The sequence below is a fragment of the Carassius gibelio genome, chromosome A2 (assembly GCF_023724105.1).
Source record: "Carassius gibelio isolate Cgi1373 ecotype wild population from Czech Republic chromosome A2, carGib1.2-hapl.c, whole genome shotgun sequence".
Classification (NCBI taxonomy): Eukaryota; Metazoa; Chordata; class Actinopteri; order Cypriniformes; family Cyprinidae; genus Carassius; species Carassius gibelio.
The window spans coordinates 21,496,049-21,515,145 of NC_068372.1; the positions used below are offsets into that span (position 1 = coordinate 21,496,049).

The 19,097-nt window shown below is 36.1% G+C and overlaps 2 protein-coding genes across 4 annotated transcripts in view; both read left to right on the top strand.

Moving 5' to 3' along the window:
• The window catches only part of LOC128030896 (tenascin-R), a 116,805-nt gene extending 111,735 nt beyond the window's left edge, over positions 1–5,070 (top strand). For both annotated transcript variants that reach the window (XM_052618978.1, XM_052618982.1), the window contains one exon: positions 626–5,070. In XM_052618978.1, the coding sequence (XP_052474938.1) occupies positions 626–742 (117 nt within the window). In that variant the 3' untranslated portion in view covers positions 743–5,070. The remainder of the gene's footprint in view (positions 1–625) is intronic.
• Positions 5,071–6,710: 1,640 nt separating this feature from the next.
• LOC128030935 (uncharacterized protein KIAA0040) lies at positions 6,711–18,703 on the top strand. 2 transcript variants are annotated; one of them, XM_052619040.1, is made up of 3 exons: positions 6,711–6,873; positions 10,612–10,728; positions 16,550–18,703. In XM_052619040.1, exon 3 carries the CDS (start codon positions 17,054–17,056, stop codon positions 17,384–17,386), a length of 333 nt encoding a protein of 110 aa, XP_052475000.1. In that variant the 5' UTR covers positions 6,711–6,873; positions 10,612–10,728; positions 16,550–17,053; the 3' UTR covers positions 17,387–18,703. The 2 variants fall into 2 exon arrangements, with proteins under 2 accessions (XP_052475000.1, XP_052474995.1); XM_052619035.1 differs by lacking the exon at positions 6,711–6,873 and having other exon boundaries at positions 10,499–10,728.
• Positions 18,704–19,097: the final 394 nt, after the last annotated feature.

Here is a 19,097-nt window from a genome sequence, read left to right on the forward strand (position 1 = left end):
CATTTGTATGCTTCTTAAGTTGTATGAACCTAAAGGGGTTTACATTTAAGATGCTAATACATTTTAATACTGATATGTGGCCCACCTATCTCAAGGACTAGAACCTATGCCAATTTTGGCACTAAATATTAGACTATGCAACCCCAGAAATAGACTGGGGACCCACAAGTACAAAAAGTACCCAAAACACATACATTGTGGCTGAGACAGGTATCAAACAATAATGGAAGGTTTCACACAATTTATTCAAAAACAGCATACAATAAAATACAGGACTGGTCTCTTTAATATACAAACATTAAACCACATCACTCATATGACATTATACACATGCACACTTTACCAAATCATAACTAGGGGATTCATTTTGCCTATCAAATACAAAGTAACCACATGTGCCACAACAGCGCCAAGTCTCCTTTTATATCTATAGAGCATACCATAATATCTGTCCCTCCAAAAAATGGTAGCTCACATCACCACACATTTAACAATGTAGGCTCTCTGTGGTAGAACCGGAAAATCTTTCTATACCTACAAGTACAAATGCTAATGAGATCATCGTTAAACTGTTAAACATAGTTAGACTGTTTGTGGATTGACATTATGTTTTTGACTTCGGCAGGGTATAAACTGGTACCACTGGAAAGGCCATGAGTTTTCCATCCCTTTTGTGGAGATGAAGATGAGACCTTTCAACTACCGCAGCATCAGTGGCAAGCGGAGGAGGTCCACCCATTAATCTACCGTCCTACTAGCTGTTTCTATTTTTAGACAGGGCAAGGAGGACAGAAGGAGCGATGTAACTTATTTAAATCTTTGAATGACAAAATCTCTTTGACGAATGTCTGATGTAAATTGTTAACCTTGAGGTTCGGTGACTTTCTTATGTGTAATGCTTTTTGTTAAGGTCTGGGAGATTAAAGACTAGGTAGGCTTTGGTATTTTTAGCACATGTGCAGTACGAGACATGTGGAAAGAACCTCATCATTGTGAAGAAAAGAGATCAGTTCTCCCTTTGAGATTAATGATTTTAGAAGAAAATGAATGCCCGTTAAAATGAGATGCTTATATTTTTATAAATGATGAGAAATACCTTTTAAAAAAAAAAAGTAACTGAATGATTTTTGGTCAGTTTTGATTCATGTTCATGTGTCCCATTACAGTGTTATATTTTTCATTTACTGCACCCTGAAGCCAACAATATTTGTTTTAGTGTTTGTATTTTCATCTCCTATTTAAACTTGCATTAACAGTCGGCCATTGTACTGTTGCAGCATTGCAGCAAATGCAGGGTTTTCTGGAAAAGATGAGACAAAAACACAAAATGTTGTGTTTATTATTTTTGAAACCTCGGAAACCAAAGATTTTTTCAGTATCTGGGGTCAAAACAGATTGATCAAAAAAAAAAAAGGAATAATCACACGATTTTCAGTCGGACAATGTGCCCCGTATTTGCTGATTAGTAATACTTTTAAATCATCCCACATCAGTTTTTTAAGGTATAAAGTGTAATGAGAGCCCTGATATGTACATACGGAAAAATTTTACATAAATGTCTCATACTCCATGTTTTTTAGTGTTTTTGTTCCTTTAGACTTGAAAGAATAATGATGTCCATCTGTTTCTTGGTAAATCCTCTATATTAATAGCAATTCATAGGTGAGTGCAGGAGAATTGCAGTCTATGTTTTACACTGCAGAGGTACAAGCAGACTGAAGACCATTTAAAGGGAAATTTTCATAGACCTTCTGTTCCTTTCATCTATAGTCATTCTAAAATGAAGCTGGACAGACACCTCCTGAAAAACAGTCAGACTTGAGCTTTCAAAACTTGATGTACACACAGTAGGACACATAAGCAGTGCAACTCTGTGCAACTTAGAACTTTCTTCTTTTACCTTTTTTTGCACCTGACAAGAATATATTATTTTGTTCTGTAGTTTAACATGGCTTCAGTGTATTTTGTTCAGTGATTGAAAGGTTTGGAAAGGAATACAACCCTGTCATATTTTTCTAAACCTTCCTCATGCAATGTAACTCTTACCTCAGCAAGATAATTCTTTCTCTTATAACATTTTACTTTCTCATTGTCTAATTAACTCCTGGCAACACTGAAGATGTTGTTGAAATATGTTGTTTTCTGTGTATTTGTTAAAAGTACTGAAACAGTAAAATATTACATGTTAGTTTATTTTCAACAATTTAATACATAATACAGATACTCTGAAATTCAATTAAAACACTTTAAAGATCTGCATTTCAGCTTAAGGCAAAACTAAGCAAACCTGTTTGCTGTTTTTAGGAAAACTTTGAAGAACGTCTACGGTTACGTATGTAACCCTGGTTCCCCGAAGGAATGAGATGCTGCATCGAGGATGCTTTGAGGAATTCCTACAGCGTGACATCTCTGAATAACGTCATAGGCAGATGATGTCAGAAACCAGGAAGCATAAAAGCACAAGTGGCAAAGCCAGCATCCAGCCTCAAAGGATGAAGCAAGCGCCAGCCAGAGATGCCTGGAAGTGTGGCACTGCGACGCAGCATCTCGATCCTTCAAGGAACCCGGGTTACATATGTAAACTTAGGCGTGCTGGTGCTGCGTCAAGGACGCTATGGGGAACGAGAATGCCCAAGCCGCCAGCCTTTCAAATCTATCTATCAATCGGGGAAAAATGTAAAGTTTAAAGCCTCGGCCACGTCTGTACCATGGCGTCCAGCCCCAGTGGAGCTGGATGAGTCAAAGGAAGCCAGAGGGGACAGTCCGATGTCTCTGGAGTCCCAAACAGATCCACCCGAGTCTGGCCAACCTCTCCAGCTTTGCTTCATCACCTCGGTGTGAAGCCGCCATTCCCCGGGCTTCAGTCCCTGCCCTTAACAGGATGTCTGCTCCCATATTAAGATGCCCAGGAATGTGGACTGCTTTCAGTGAGAGGAGTTCACCCTGGGACCACACAAGGATCTGGTACGCTAGTTTGTAAAAATGGCGTGAGCGCAGAACTCCTCGCCGGAGATCGCTACACCCTGGAACACCGGCAGCGTTGGCAGAACCGTCTCCTAAAGGCACTGAGGAGAGACAGGCACTGTGTAATGCGGTGTACACCGCTCTTCCCCAGAGGGAGTTGGCCCTTAAAAAGGTCCTAGGCCTTAGGCGTCAAGACGTCATGGCGAAGGCTATCCAGCGAAAATGACGGTCTGCCGAACCGCTTTCCACTAGAAGCCTTTAGCCTGAGAGCGCCACTCTGACTCTAGCATCTGCGGAGTACAAAAGTGACACCCTTGGCCCGAGGGGCTGGAACACAGTTGGGACTGCTCCGCCCAGCAGCCCCTGACTGCCTCAACCTCCTCAGAGGAATAGAGCTGAACACGTGTTCTCACACAAGAAATTACATCTAACTTCACATAGTCAGATAAATGTTATTTTATTCCACAGAATTAAATGTAGTCAACAACGAGACGAGTCAGAATGGTCTGGTGTAGAAAAACTCACATCAAAACTAAATAATGTAATTCACGCCACATCGGCGAAAGCGGGGCTGGCACCGCGAGAAACGCCAATGAAGGCTCCCTCCTCAAAGAGGAGTCTTGATTGAAGCTTTGACAATGGAGTTTATCAGTGGCCAAACGACACTAAATGAGACTCACAAACAGATATCAACTGATACACACACAGAGCGATTGCTGAAAACAGAAGGCTGGCTGCCGGCTTCGCCGCTCATGTTTTTATGCTTCCTGGTCTCTGATGTCACCCGTCTATGACGTCTCGACCATCCATTGGACTGATTACACACGTTATTCAGAGACGTCACGCTGGAGGCATTCCCCAAAGCGTCCTCAACGAAGCTCGAGCTGCTGAAGAGGAATCCATTTGGATGTCAGTAACATTAAATGTTATGTTTACCAAAGAAAATATTAGCAAGTGTTCCCAAATACCAAAATCATGGCAAAGTCTTATATAGATTAAATCAAATTAAAACTTCATTATATCATACATTATATAAATATTCAAATGTATTATATCTGTATGCTGTGCCCTATTGTGTAAGGCCGTAGATAAATATTCTGCAGTTCTCTGGTGTTCTGCTTCTCTTACAACACTGGTTTCGCAAATCTCCTAATGAGCCTTTTTTGAGAGACGGAACTATGATGTCTTCAAAGAGTTTCTACCCTTTCCCTTTGGTTCTATGTTTTTCTTTTCTTTTTTCTTCTTTTTTTTTCTTTTTTTGAGGGGTGAAGATTAGAGAGTTTGGCAACAGCTGGGATGGGAACTAGAAACCAAGTAAAATCTTAATCAGCTCAAGCTAATTGCATTTAACACTGAAAAAATACTTACATTTTGCTTGCACCAGAAGGCACGATTTTCTCCAGTTACAGTTCTGTAGAGAACATGGATGGAAATATGTGTTCCTCCTTGTGTTTTCTAACCGTTTCCGTCAGAAAACTAATTGTTTCTAGGTTCACAAAAAAAGCAGCCCTTCTGTAGTTATTTCTGAAAGAGGAATAGAGATTTCATTGTTGTGTTGACTGATTGAGACAGCTTCTCAACAGAGAGACAGCAGTTTCCTTCATTATTCATTGACTCAGCATATGGTGGGGCTACTTCAAGTCCCTTTCATTCTTCATGCCTCCCATCCATCAAACCACTTATGGCTCAACATTCACCATAGGAAAACACGTTACACGCAACACTTGGAGCTCTAACTCTGTGGTATGCAGGAAACTAGGTCATTTTACCACTCTCATATACATTTATTTAATTTCATTATGATATTGTAAAAATCCCATACTTTTTGTACCTTAGAGGATCTTGTAGGGCAGTAAAAATGCTTTACTGCTTGTCCTTTACCTCTATGGCTCTTGGGAAATGTGTTTAGCATGAAAACTAATGAAGCAGGTGTGTGCAAAAAAAAACATCTTTGAGACATTTGTACCGAACTCACTAACCACATTGTCAGATAACCTTGGATATTATTGTAACAGGTCAAATTAGCTCTAGTTTAACTTATAATGTGCTGTATAGTTCCTTTTTTAATACATTTTCTACACATTAATAAAATATTCAAAATAAAAATTTGAATGTGAAGTGATTTATTTATTTAAGCACCATTGCAGGTCGCTGAATAAAAGCTTGATGATTGAACAGTTTTGTTAACATACATCCCTGTAATATTGATTATATGACAGTTAGTTATGCCCCTCAAATGTTATCATTCCACTTGTCTGTGTTTGGGCTCCAGACAAACTGTTTTACCCTGTGTTACATTCGGAAGGGCTCATCCCTGTGCCCTAATCCCTTCAAAGGGTTTACCCACTGGAGTGAGAGTTTCAAATGGATGAAGGGTGTAGGGGTCAAAAACTTTTTCTTTTTCTTTTTTTTTGCAACACACTTTTGCATCACTTAGTCTAACGAGACGCCTTCATTGCACATTGTGTATGCTGGTTGACCCCCAATCATCTTAAACATTAAATATAATCTATATTTGTGTACGTAATTTAAAAAAACATAACATAACAAGACACTTATCGCAAGAGACATGAGACATCAAGACAAGATTTTTTTACATTTTTAAAGAATTCCTCAATGATGAAAAATATAGGGTCTTTTAGTTAACTGAAAAACACAAAATGAAAAAAATGTAGGTGCATCTTGAAACCAACTTCTTCTTTATGAAATTAAACTTCTATTTTAATTCAATTGTATGCAGCAATAAACAACGTAAACTAGAGCTGCACGATTCTGGATAAATTAGCAATCATGTTATATATATATATATATATATATATATATATATATATATATATTTATATATATATATATATATATATATATATATATATATATATATATATAAATTGGAGATCACGATTTTCTCACGATCCTGAGGAGAAAAAGAGTAGAAAACTAGACAAATTTACTAGTGGTTCTGACAAAATGCTCATTGCTTAATTCTTTTTAAAGAAATATATTAATCTAATCTATTGGGAAGCCAGAATGCATATCCATAAACAGAAGCATACATTAGCCAAACTGTTTTATGTGGTGTTGTTTTTAACAAACCATATTACAGATGTCATTTTTAATTTGAACCATGGTGCAAGTGCATGCCGAACCGTGCGTGGAGAAAAAGTCTCATATATCTATATGTGTGAGTGTGTGTGTGTTATACGGTCCTCCCAATGATCAAGACATGGTTATGGCCATGTAATTGTATATACTGTTTATTTGTTATTTTTGCATCATACATTTCACAGCCTTAGACACACTCTTGCTAGGTGTTAATTTATAATCTAAAAATACATAAGGAATCTTCTTTGTACGTGATTCTGTTCACCATTACAGCTGTAATAACCCTTTTTATCTATGGCGGGAGCATAGCAGTCTTGAACTGACTTGCTAGGGCCTGAATTAAAATTACATTAATGCTTGCCTTTTCAATGCTTTCTAGGCAGTTTGAGGTAGAGAGTAGAGTACACCGCAGGTATTTACACACTTAAAGTAGTCTGATAATGCACTTTATAGCCCCATCACTAACCGAAGGGCTTGAACCCCCTGGCCTCAGAACCTCTTCACTCTATTATCAGAGCTCTAGGTCCATGTATGCACCGTGCCCAGGGTGAGTCTGATGTATGTAGGCAGAATACACCACCCCCTTCACAAGTCACTGAACACTGCAAACTAATCACTCCTGACACCAGAATAAGAGTCTTGAGCGGCTGCCTGTAGGAGGACTCACTAAGGGCAGCAAACACACGGTGGTTAAATCAGAAACCAAATTCAAATCTCTGAAACAGCTTCAACAGAACCAGTGGAGGTACATTCTGTGGCACATGCACATGTTGTGGAGTAACACTGGCAACTGACGTACATCTGAAGGTAAGGTACATCCATGCTGTTGCAGGTGATTCCTGTACAGAAGAATGGACAGTTTGCTAAAAGAAGTGGTGTGTCTTTATTTGTATGCTCTTTTCCTGATCTCGACAGGTCAGTGGAACTGAGAAATGAAACAAATGCATTATATGCTTTTAAAGAATTAACCTGTAAAGATTTTATTTATTTATTTTATTTTTTTTATTACCATGTTGGTTGATTAATATATTATTATTATTATACTAGCTGTCTTTTTCTCAGAATAAGATTATTTATATCCTTGCTGACTTCACGGCACATTTAGGCTGCAATATAAATGGCAAATGGCAAACTAACTGGAATAATAAGCATTCTCCATCTTATTTTGATTGTTTTCTTGTAGAAAAGTGTCATAGCAGAGACACATGTAGTCATTCAAGCAAAAATATAATACGTTTATATTGCAACACATTTTGTGACATGCATGACAATTGTTGACAAGATATTCGCTTCAGCTTGATGTATGAAATATAGCTTTCCAGATAAGGAACTTTTAGTACAAAAGCAGGCTTTTCTGACTCCCTCAGCCATGTTGGAATTTATACTCTCAGGCAAAATCAATTGTATTGAGCATGTTCAAGCTTTTATCAAGATGTCACAACATATGGTGCAAAAATCACATGCCCTTTAGGGCTGGAAACCCAATAAGTATAGGCCAGAGGCTTTTTATGAGAGGCATTACTTTGCAACTGTTTTGTCTTTTTTGTCACAATATGGTCCAAGCTGAACCCAATTGTGTTAGATCATTCTATTTCAAGCTTTCTGTTGTCAGCTGGAAAACATTCAATACTTTTGATATTGTAATATAAAAGATTGGAAACAGAACTTAAAAAAAATACGGATCATCTTAAAAACCCTTCAAATGTTTCTTCCTGAAAAAAATGAAGGTTGGTCAATTTCGTTCTTTTTCTCAAAAGCAGAAGTAAACGTACACATTTAGCCATGATTTCTGCAATCGTCGCTTTCTTTCTCACACTTATCTTATAATTTAGGCTGATATTCTGAACAATGTCAATAATACTGACATAGAGTCATATGTTTTGACTACCTTACAACGTGATGTACTTGTGTTAACAAGACTCCTGCCATGAACTGAATAAAAATCTGAGATGCATTAGATAATGGTAGAGAGATGAAAACTGAAACTGATGAAACCAAAACTAAAAAAAAACTGTCATCATTTATTCAACCTCAAGTCATCCCAAACTGTTCGCACTTCCTCTTTCTCCTGAACACAAAAGAACTTATCTTAAAGAATTCTGAAAACCCGAGTGTTTTGGTTCCCATTGACTTCTTTTGAAGTTTTGGTCCATAAAATGGTAACCGAAACTGTTAAATTCTCTCATGAAGTAGTATAGTTTATTAGCCTAACTATATTAGCTGTTGAAATTATGGTGAGGTGCGGCCTGTATTCTAATTTTAATCTATTTTAGAAATCTATTTGTAAAAGCACACATTTCTACACATTACTTTACACCTGATACTATAGACTGTATACTGAAGTATACTGATCTATATCTAGTGTGACAGTGGGAGGAATGGGTGGGGTGAGTGTGAAAACAGGAAGCTCAGTTTCAAGATTCAACACAAATTCATGTTACTGTAACCTTGCTTGTTTTCTAAAATGGAGAGTTCCCTGTTTTGAGAAATCTGTCCCTCCAAAAGTCTAGTAATGGACAAATCCTACAAAAAAAGTTTACCTCATGTCTGGTTTGAAATGAAACCGTATACAAAAAAAAAAAAAGGAAAAAGTTTAAATTACTCTGTGAATTACCCTTTTTTTTTCAGTCATAGAGGTACTGGAAATTAGGAGGGAGTAGGTCCATTTATGGCAGAGAACAAAGCATTCAGTGTTCCCTCGTCTTGTTTTCATAGCACTTTGCTGATACATTTTAATATAATGACTCATGAGCTACAGTTGTGACTGCTTACGGACAGCCTGGGCTATATTTGGATTCAGAGGCAGACTGCTTTATTTTTCATTAAAGGGGCTACACATAAACCCAACACCCTTATGTTTCCAAAGCACACTCTGTGACTTTGGGATGTGCAGATTGCTGCTACTGAAGGAACCAATCAGAGGACAGAACGTCAGAGAGAAAGATGATGGAAGAAGCTGGTAGAGAGAGATAATTTTTTAGTCTGCCTTCTTTGGATTAGCAGTCTTGCCGCAGCAAAGATCTTTAAAGTTGGGTGTGAATAACCACAGAAGCAGTGAGTCTTAAACTCAAGCTTGTGAGACATCAAGAATCATGAGTCCAGGTTTACATCATCATGTAGAAAATAACCCCAGTCTAAGTTTTACATTCAAAACATGTAAAATCCAGAAAATTCCTCTCTCTCTCTCTCTAACCCTAAATTCAACCAAGCAGCCAGGACAATCAAAATTTTTAAAGTTGTGAAATCTTCCTGTTTCGCTTGGTTGGCTAAAAGTTCAAATAAAGAATGTGCCCAAAATAAATGTTGAGTTCCGCATTTCTTATTTTTTCCATGCTTGATAAGCACACACAGTCTTGTGCACAGTCTTCAGGGGCCTCATGCACTTGTTGTTTTTGAGGGGGCACAAGTGAATAGGGGAGAGGGGGGTCTCATGAAATATCTTGATTCTCAAATAAGTGTAGTAAATGCATTTTGCACCTTTATTGATTAAGTTAGTTGATCCATCCCAGCCGACAGGAATTATTAAATGTAAGCAACACATTTAATAATTCATTTTTAATAATCATAATTTTTAGAAATGCACTCGTCAAGCATTAATGTTGAGCTAGAATGAAGAAAATGTACTGCTATTAAATTCTGTCATCATTTCCTCACTCCCATGTCCTTCCAAACCTGTATGACTTTCTTCTGTGGAACACAAAGATGATATTTTGTAGAATGCTAGCTGACCATTTTGTTACCAAATCTTTATCCTTAATTTCTAGTGTATGGACACTTAAAATTTAAATCACTGAAGCTGCTTACACTGAGAAATGTATATCTTACTTACATCTTAAATAAATTTAATTCTATTTCAAATAAATGCTGTACTTTTGGACTTTGTATTTTCCAAAAAAAAAAGTATTGTGGTTTAAACAACAATATCAAACACCACAATGTTTTCAACAATGATAATAATAATAAATGTTTCCAAATTGCAGTATTAGAATGATTTTTTAAGGATCGTGTAACACTGAAGACTGGATTAATGGCTGCTTAAACTCAGCTTTGTGAGACATTTTTTTTTTATAAATTAGTTTTTAACTAAATAAATACAGCCTTGGTGAGCTTAAGTGACTACTTATTGAAACATTACAAGTGTTGAAAGTCATAAATCAAATATACAACAAGATTGCCCTCTTATTTTTGTCCTCATTCATTGTGAAAGATTTATTTAAATTGTATCGCACTTCAATCTAAATGCATACCAGTTTCTTAAAATACAAGAAAGCATTTAAGACAGCCCTCACTCTTGTTTCTTCAGGGAGACTGATTTGATTACATGCTAAAAACTGTTTAGCAGTAAATAAGTGAGCACTATTTAAACACAATGACACATTTTCCCCTCCCTTCATTCTGTGACATCAGAGAGAAGTTGAGTTAAAGTAACCACAAGAATGCAGTGTGTCATTCAAAAGAGCTGCGAGCAGACAGAGGGCTGTTTCTTATATTGTACGGCCCAGGAAGACTGAGAAGCAGTGACTCAACTCCTCCTCTCACACACAGGCTCCAGGTACAGCTGAGGATTTATGTGCCATCCATTCAGAGCAGCAGATTGTGTTGCTGAAACGAGGGTTATGTGATGCCCACAGAGATGTCTGGACTGACCCCTCATCAGAGCTGGTAAGATTGAATGCTTCTGGGCTAGAAATGATGGATTGCTGGCCTGATACACATCTGTTTGTCATATGTGGCATAGCTGAGAAAAGCTAACTCAATTCAGGCCATATGCCCCTTTAACTTTTGAGCTCCCTCTGCGTCGTGATTGACATTCTGTGTAATAGAGAAGCTTGTGGACAGTCTGAGAAATAGGTTTTTCTAATTTTGATATATAGCATACGTGCATTTTGCGATATGACTTGCTTATCTGCTGTCTGGTTGTTATTCCTTAAATAACTGTTGACCTTTTTCCAGATTATTCTTGGCAAAGGTGTGGTAAAACTGTTTGGTCTGTATTAAGGCCTGGGATTGTGGGATTGTCTGTAAATGAAGGGCAGGTGGAGACTTATACAGACTTTATTAAACTTTATTATACAGACTTAAGTAAAGTCTGGTTTTCTAATATTTCTGTAACAAGTCTAGAAGCCAGCAAGTGCTTATTTTAAGACAGACTCTTTAGCTTTTAATACAGAGCTTCCAAATGATAAAAACTAAGCAAATGTGAGCAAAGCGCTTTCTGTTCGTCCGCTTTCTCTCAGACACTTTTTGAAACCTGAGGGCTTGTGCTGAATTTAGACAGTGTCCTCTCTTATGTGAGGTTAATCATGTCCCTGTATTTGTCTTTTTTAAATGTGCTAAATTTGCTTGTGAGTCACAGAAAAAAATGACTTGTCCATTTAGTTTAATCTAATAATCTCTTCACAAAATTCTGAGGAATTTGGCATGATGTTCACAACAGCATGTCTTTGCATGTAACTATTGTTGTCAGTGAAATTCGGAGCTCCATCCTGGCTTTGTGTAAAGCTGAGAAAGTCTTCCTGTTTGACATTCCTCAGCCAATCTGAGAATTATTTCAAGTGATTGTTCTTCTTTAGAAGGGTCGTGCTGAGGAGGTGAAGGATAAGAGTGAGAAGGTAGAGTTGAATGCTTTCGAAGTCTTACGCAAGACTACAGCTGAAACTTCAAAATGGGAAACATGATATGATGATGCCTTTTAGTGCTCAGCTACGTCGAGAGTCTTCCAGTCGTCTGTTTTTGAGAAGAGAGTTGCCTTTTCTCACATAGCCGTTTCCTGTTGTGAAACTGTCTGCAGGAAGCAGAGCTAACACATTGCCCACATGAACCGCGCACAGCCAAAACAAGATGCTGAAAGGCCTCAGAAAATTTTGCAACAAAATTTTGGGAAACGGGAATAATTTTTTTTCATAAATGATTATCAGACTAGAGCAAGAAAAACAGATCTAAAATACACATTAAAGTGTTTATTTGATCTCACTTTATTTGTTTGTGTCTGTAGATTTCAGTCATACATCATACAGTGCCATGCAGTTTTCTCAAAATTAGTTTTTATTCCTCTCTCTCTCTCTCTCTCTCTCTTGCCAGAAATCTCCACAGACACCAAACTTTCCAGTTTTATTCCTGTCCATATTCTGAAGGTTTTTACAGTGGTGTTTGCTCATATATCATTTGACTGATTTACACAACATTTTATTCCTAAAAACATGGCAATTTTCTCTTCTGGTTGTGGACAGTACTTTCTGATTTATAAAGTAATAAAAAGAGATATCCAAAAGCACCTCTATAGAAACATTCTATATCTCAACATAATGAAACAAGAACTTTGAACCTGCATTTATCCAGTGTTCATATTTCTGTAAATGTGTGTAATTATATAATTACTCACTGGATTATTTAAGTATAACATTTTGTAAAAAACCTGTAACACAGAATATCTAAATGTATTGTGATTAACCTGCTGAGGAAGTATAGTGATATCTAGAAGTTAGTAGTTTTACCCTATTCACCAGAGGTGTCTTGCCTTGCAAATAATTTAATCTGAAAATGGTCATTATATGGATGTGTGTACTAAATAAACAAAATATAAACAAATCAATTCAGGGTGAAAATGTGAAAATGTAATGAATCCATACCAGGGTCATTCCTACAGTTTAGTGGATTTAGGGCTGAGTTGGATTGTTTAGGGGGAAGAAATGCAACAACAACAATATATATATATATATATATATATATATATATATATATATATATATATATATATATATATATATATATATATATATATATATATATATATATATATATATATATATATATATATATATATATATATATATATATATATATATATATATATATATATATATATATATATATATATATATATATATAGCCTGGGGGAGAAAACATCTGTCTATCAGAAAAATACTGGTCAAACTCAGCCTAGTAGAGCATAATCCTGACCAAATATTTCACAGGTTAATTTTTTCACCCTGTTACATGTTTAAAGCAAAAGAAGACCATTGCTGGCTATGAAAAACAACATGATTGCAGATGAATGACATTTAGAAAGAATTTCAATAGATTAATACAATGTATTAATACTTTATGCTATACAGTAAGTCTTCTGAAGAAAATCTAAAAAGAGAAAAAGGTCTGACTAATGAAAAAATGTGTGACTAATACTTTAAGTTCCAAAGAAATTATGTCACTTCTAAGAATTCACAAAATTTAGGGCATATGGTTAAGATTTTAAAGGGCAAGTTTCACTAATGTAACAGGATGTGGGGAAAATATGTATCAAAATAAATTGAATCTTAATGTCAAAGAGTAAAATACTTAAAATTGCTAATTTATAAATATATATTTTATAATGCTTTATTATTTAAAAATGAAGTTGAGAAAACATTACTGGGGACATTTGGCAAGTGTTTCAAAAAGTTTTGTTTTTATCATAGGTATTAATCATCATGGACCCACTTTATATTAAGTGGCCTTAACTACTATGTACTTACATTTTAATTAATAATTTAGTACAATGTACTTATTGTGTACATACATGTTTTTACATTGCACAAAAAAATGACATGTAATTACATCTGTAATTAATTTCTGTAATTACATTTATAATTACACTGTTGACCCATACTTTACACCTTAACCCACCCTTAAACTTACCCATACCTCCAACCTTCTCCCTAACCTTACCCCTATCCCACCTCAATAGCAGCAAAAGTGTTTTACAATACAATATGAACACAGTAAGTACATTGTACTTATTTTTTTATGTAAGTACATAGTAGTTAAGGCCACCTTATATAAAGTGGAACCATCATTATAAATTTGTGTTGATGTATTGCATCTATGTATGAAAAATAATTTGGCATAGAAGTTCATACACATTTTATGTCAAATATGCAGTATTATTTCATGGTAACATAAAATCCAATGTGTAGGAATGTGTACAGTCCAAACCTTGGGACGAGAAACAACTTAAACTAAGTTAACATGTAATAATTAATATTCATTTTTTTTAATCTTACAGTACAAATTTGCTTCATTATTACATTGATTACAATATGTTGCTGTGGGATTTATTCTAACAGTCAGTTTTCTGTCATAGTGGTTTTGCAGAGCATATCTTTTTGTCACCATAATTGTGGTATGTGGATTTACGTCAGAGTATATTCATTGTTTCCTAATCCTTTGAAATAATGTGTTATCTCTCATGGTTTTGGTCATGTTTTGTCCTTTTAACTGTATTATGTTGAAACAACACAACAAAACAAGTGAACATAACAGCGTCACTGAAAGAATTAACTCACTGTTAGACATTTCAAAGGGTTTTTACAGTAACTTACTGGCAACAAGTTACAGTAATTAATATTTACAGTAGCAAACTGTATTTGATTTACAGTAGCAAACTGTACCATTTACAGTTAATTACTATAAAATCCAATTTATCAGTACACTACTGTAATTAATTTACTTTAATATAGATTTCATTTGATGTAATTTTTATATAGAATTAATTTTACTTTCATCCCACATACTGTATGTACTACTGGGGAAGTCATGGCCTAGTGGTTAGAGAGTTTGACTTCTAATCCTAGGGTTGTGGGTTTGAATCTTGGGCTGGCAATACCACAACTGAGGTGCCCGTGAGCAAGGCACTGAACCCCCAACTGCTCCCTGGGTGCCACAGCATAAATGGTTGGCCACTGCTCTGGGTGTGTGTTCACTGCTGTGTGTGTGTGTGTGTGCACTTTAAATGCAGAGCATGAATTCTGAGTATGGGTCACCATACGTGACTGAATGTCAGCTTCACTTCAATCAATTAAAACTGGCACAGTAATTGCAAAAATTAAAATATTAAATATATAACACTTAAAAATACAGTCTTCCAATTCTAGAACAGTTTATGCTCACCATTTATCCTGTCTTAGGACCTTTGCAATGTATTTTGTTGTATTATTCTCTGGATTTATCCTCACAATGAATCTTTAGGCAACAGAAACATAATGGGAAAAGAAATACAAAACCATCTGCAAAACCTTGCCGCTCCAAAACGTGGCAACCACCTTTGCTCTCCATTAACTTTGTTAGTGACAGAAAAGTGTTCCCTGAAAAACAAGAAGTAGAAATGCCACACTTTTTAAAGGCAAACCCCATATGGAATACACAAACCTTTCAAAACCATATTTGATCTCTTACATTAATTAGTCCATAGAGTGGTTGGCATGCTCATGTCTTTCTCCATGATTCACTGCAGTTGCCTATATATATATACAAAAATAGATATAAAAATGTATAAATAAATACAAATATTATATATATAAGTTAAACTTAAATTCCATTAAAAACTAAAACTAATTCTAAAGCTAAGGCATACAGCCATACAACTAGTTTAACCTTGATAACATATGGTTATATTTTCTAGGCTACGGGCCAACATTAACTGACACCAGAGCAAAATTTCACATTAGTTAACAATGTTAATATAAAATAAGAGTAAAAAAAAAAAAAAAGATTATTAATAAATCGTTATGTTAATTCAATATGACAAAGTCATTTGAAAGGACAGCGCAATTTCCCTTGGTAAAGTTACCTCAGTGTTAACTGGTCATTTGTTAACTGGTGTCCAAAAATCTGACAAAACACACACAGAGACATAAATTACATACTTAGAAATTGCTTGTTGGTCTTATTCTCTCATAAAGTGCATGGATACACAGCGCAGATGTTCTCTTCCACTCTTCCACTCTCACGGGTTCATCCCCGGGCACAGCACAACAAAAGACAACATAGAACCCACTATTATCCGCGATACTATCAATCAAAGCGGACAGTAAAGTGCTGCCCCGGTATAGTTCTGATGTACAGATGTACTCCAAGCACTGTTTCTGACACAAAGGTCAAACCTATTTTCTATTCATTGCAAGCGATGTAACACGTACAGAAGGCTATAGTCCATCCCAAGCTGTTGCGGAGTCGTAGACAGGACAAATCCTGTCAATCCAAATGTAAGAAGTGAGGAAAATAAAACAACTTCAATGGAATGTAGCCACAGAGGTCTTTACGGCAAATACAGTAGTATACAGCAAAAAAATACAGTAAGTCACTGTATGTCACAGAAAATACCCATGATGCAAAGGGTATTACAGTTACTTACTCTAAATGGAATTTGCAGTATTGTACTGGGGGATATACAGTAAATAACTGTAGAAATTACAGAAATGTCTAACAGTGTCCGAAGTCTGATTTTACCATCTACAATATGGACCTCATATAACAAATTTTTGTTGATGTCTATTTACATAGATCATATTTGACATTAAAAATAATCTGGCTTGCAACATTGATGGGATTCAGAATACATGAGAGGCATGGAGTCACTTGAGGATCCACAGCTGACTTAACTTCTGCTCTCTCTTTTGCTTTCACTCTCTTTTTTTGATATTTCTTTATTTCTCTCTCTCTCCCCCAGAAATGCCCTCATTCCATCACATCTGTGAGAGTCAAGGCAGAAGAGACTAAAATAGAGTCGGAGTCTCCAGAGGGACCGATGCTGAGAGGAATCCACCCAGTATAAACACAACCCACGATCTCTGCAATCCTCACAGCAACGCTTTGTTCTTAGACCCCAAAGGCAAGGGCTTTTATGAGATGAGCGGTGTAGTTTGGGATTAAAGCAATAACTGTGTGCATCAAGGATCTTCAAATTGTCTATCTGTTATCTATTTCAATTGGCTTGTGTGATATTTCTCAGGATGGGACTTGTTATGACACAAGAACATTTAACAGGCCTAAACTGAATTGAAACTCTCAAACGGTGTTGAAATTAGATCAAATGGACAATTTCTTGATCTCCAGATAGAAATCCATGCTAATTACTGGTTTAATCAGATCTACGGCGGCTTTACTTCTCAGATCACATTGGATTTGATCTCTATAGGAACCCCAAAGGGATTTGAAGAACTCACACTCAACCATGAAGGAGGAAATCCTGCAGTTTTTCAACGATATATGGAACCTCGTTTCAGCCAAGCAAAACGAGAGCATCTACAACACTGTGTGCCTGGTGGTGCTTCTGACTCTACCGCTAGTTATCATCTTCACTTCTCTGCTGATTTGCTGTCATTGTTGCTGCTGTCGTAATGCCGACAGATCCCCGTGTTGTTGTTGTAAAGGTGAAACCTCAGTCCCTGATGTGAAATCCGAAAAGAGGAAAAAGAAAAATGGCAACCAGAATGAAGAAGACTTGTGGATATCTGTCAAAACAGATCCCATTAGTAATGAAAGACTTGCACTGACTATGGTTTAAAAGGGAATGATCGATGAACATAAACAATTGTATATTTATTTATCTTCATGGTACATGTAAAGGTACAAATGTGTTACAGAAGTGTTTACTAAAATGTACCTGAATGTAAAAAAAATTCTAAAAAGAATTTCAAAATAATTTTTGTATAGAAGCAAAGTTTAGGAGTGAATGAGTATGCAAGAAGATGCTGTATGATGTGTGTGTGGTCCTGAAAAGCTTTACAATAATAGAAATTCTTATCTTTAAATGTTTTAAATGCCGAAGAGCATTCTGTCCAAATGGCCACTTAGTTTGCATTTACACTCCGATCTTGATACCCAATGTCTAATTGTTGACTAAATCAATTTATTTCTTTTTTTTTTTTTTTTTTTTTTTTTTTTTTTGATGACCCATATCTGGTATATAGAGAGATTTGGCATGAAACTCTGATGATGCAATCCAATAGGTCTAACTCAGTCTGACATAGTGACATCATCACATGGCAGAGATCTGCTACAAGGTGATTAATGTATGCGATGGGGTTATTTCATGTATGTTATATTTGCAGCAACAATTTTTCTTATATGATCACGGCAGCATGTTGTGGATGTATTGGCAGTATCAAGTCTAGGTACTTGCTCTGCCGCAGCAGCAGCAGTGTAGCAGATCCATTCTCCCAAGACCAAATACATTAAAATGGTTATGTACATTACCATGCCAAATCCCTCCAAGAGTTGTCATGACAGAACTGCATTTACATTATACACTTAGAGCATTAACTTAAAATAGACACACTGACCTGCAAAAACTATGGCATGATTTGCAATGGAGGCAGATTAAATGATAAAGCAAGCTTTTGCTTGACATAAAACCTCAGCATGACTCCACTGGCTTGAGCCGTCTTCCACCATTTAATTGATCTGATCTATCCATTTACTTAGCAGACACAAATAAACGTATCCGATTCATATCAGATCAGAATTGTGTCACTTGAACTATGTAGTGTAAATTTGGCCTAGGAACAGCAGAGGAACTTTTCAGTGTTAGCAGTACTCTGCTTATCTTTATCTGTGCGGTCTAGACAGTATTAGTGGTGGGGATTTTTCAGTGACAACAATCTTTATGAGTGAATCTTTGATTTATTAATTCAGCTGATTTGTTCAGCTACAAAGACTAATTCAGGAGTGAAATTAGTTACCATCAATATGAGTGAGTCATTGAATCATTTACGTAACCGATTTATCCAAAATTAATTCTGGAATGAAACATACCACTGCTAAGTGACCCAACCGTTGATTCTGTTTTGACTACATTTGGAATTTGTTAGTTGCCAGAGTGGCAATATTCCGTATAAAATGTTACTCAATATGAATTTCTTGTTTATTAAAGTACTGTATAAAATAAATATCACACTCGCAACCATGTTGTTGGTTCAGAATATCAGTGCCATTGTGATTTCCTATTCGGAACAACAACGCTTGTGTGATATCGCTTGTTCAACATTTCTAATAGGATCAGATGTCAGAAATATGTCAGATTTTTACACATTTTACCTAAAATTCAAACGCTTCTAAAAGTTGCACTTAAAGCAGATCTTGAGTAAAATCATTTTCCAAAGATGCTGTAATACAAAGAGGTCAAAATCTTCTAGTGACACACTCAGCGGGTCACAATCACTTGTCTTTCACTTGAAGGATGAGAAGCATTTAAAATGAGCTGCTTTAAATGGCTT

Bases quoted from the DNA above. Each gene is read 5' to 3' on its own strand.
- LOC128030935 (XM_052619040.1), top strand. From the start codon at position 17,054: ATGAAGGAGGAAATCCTGCAGTTTTTCAACGATATATGGAACCTCGTT.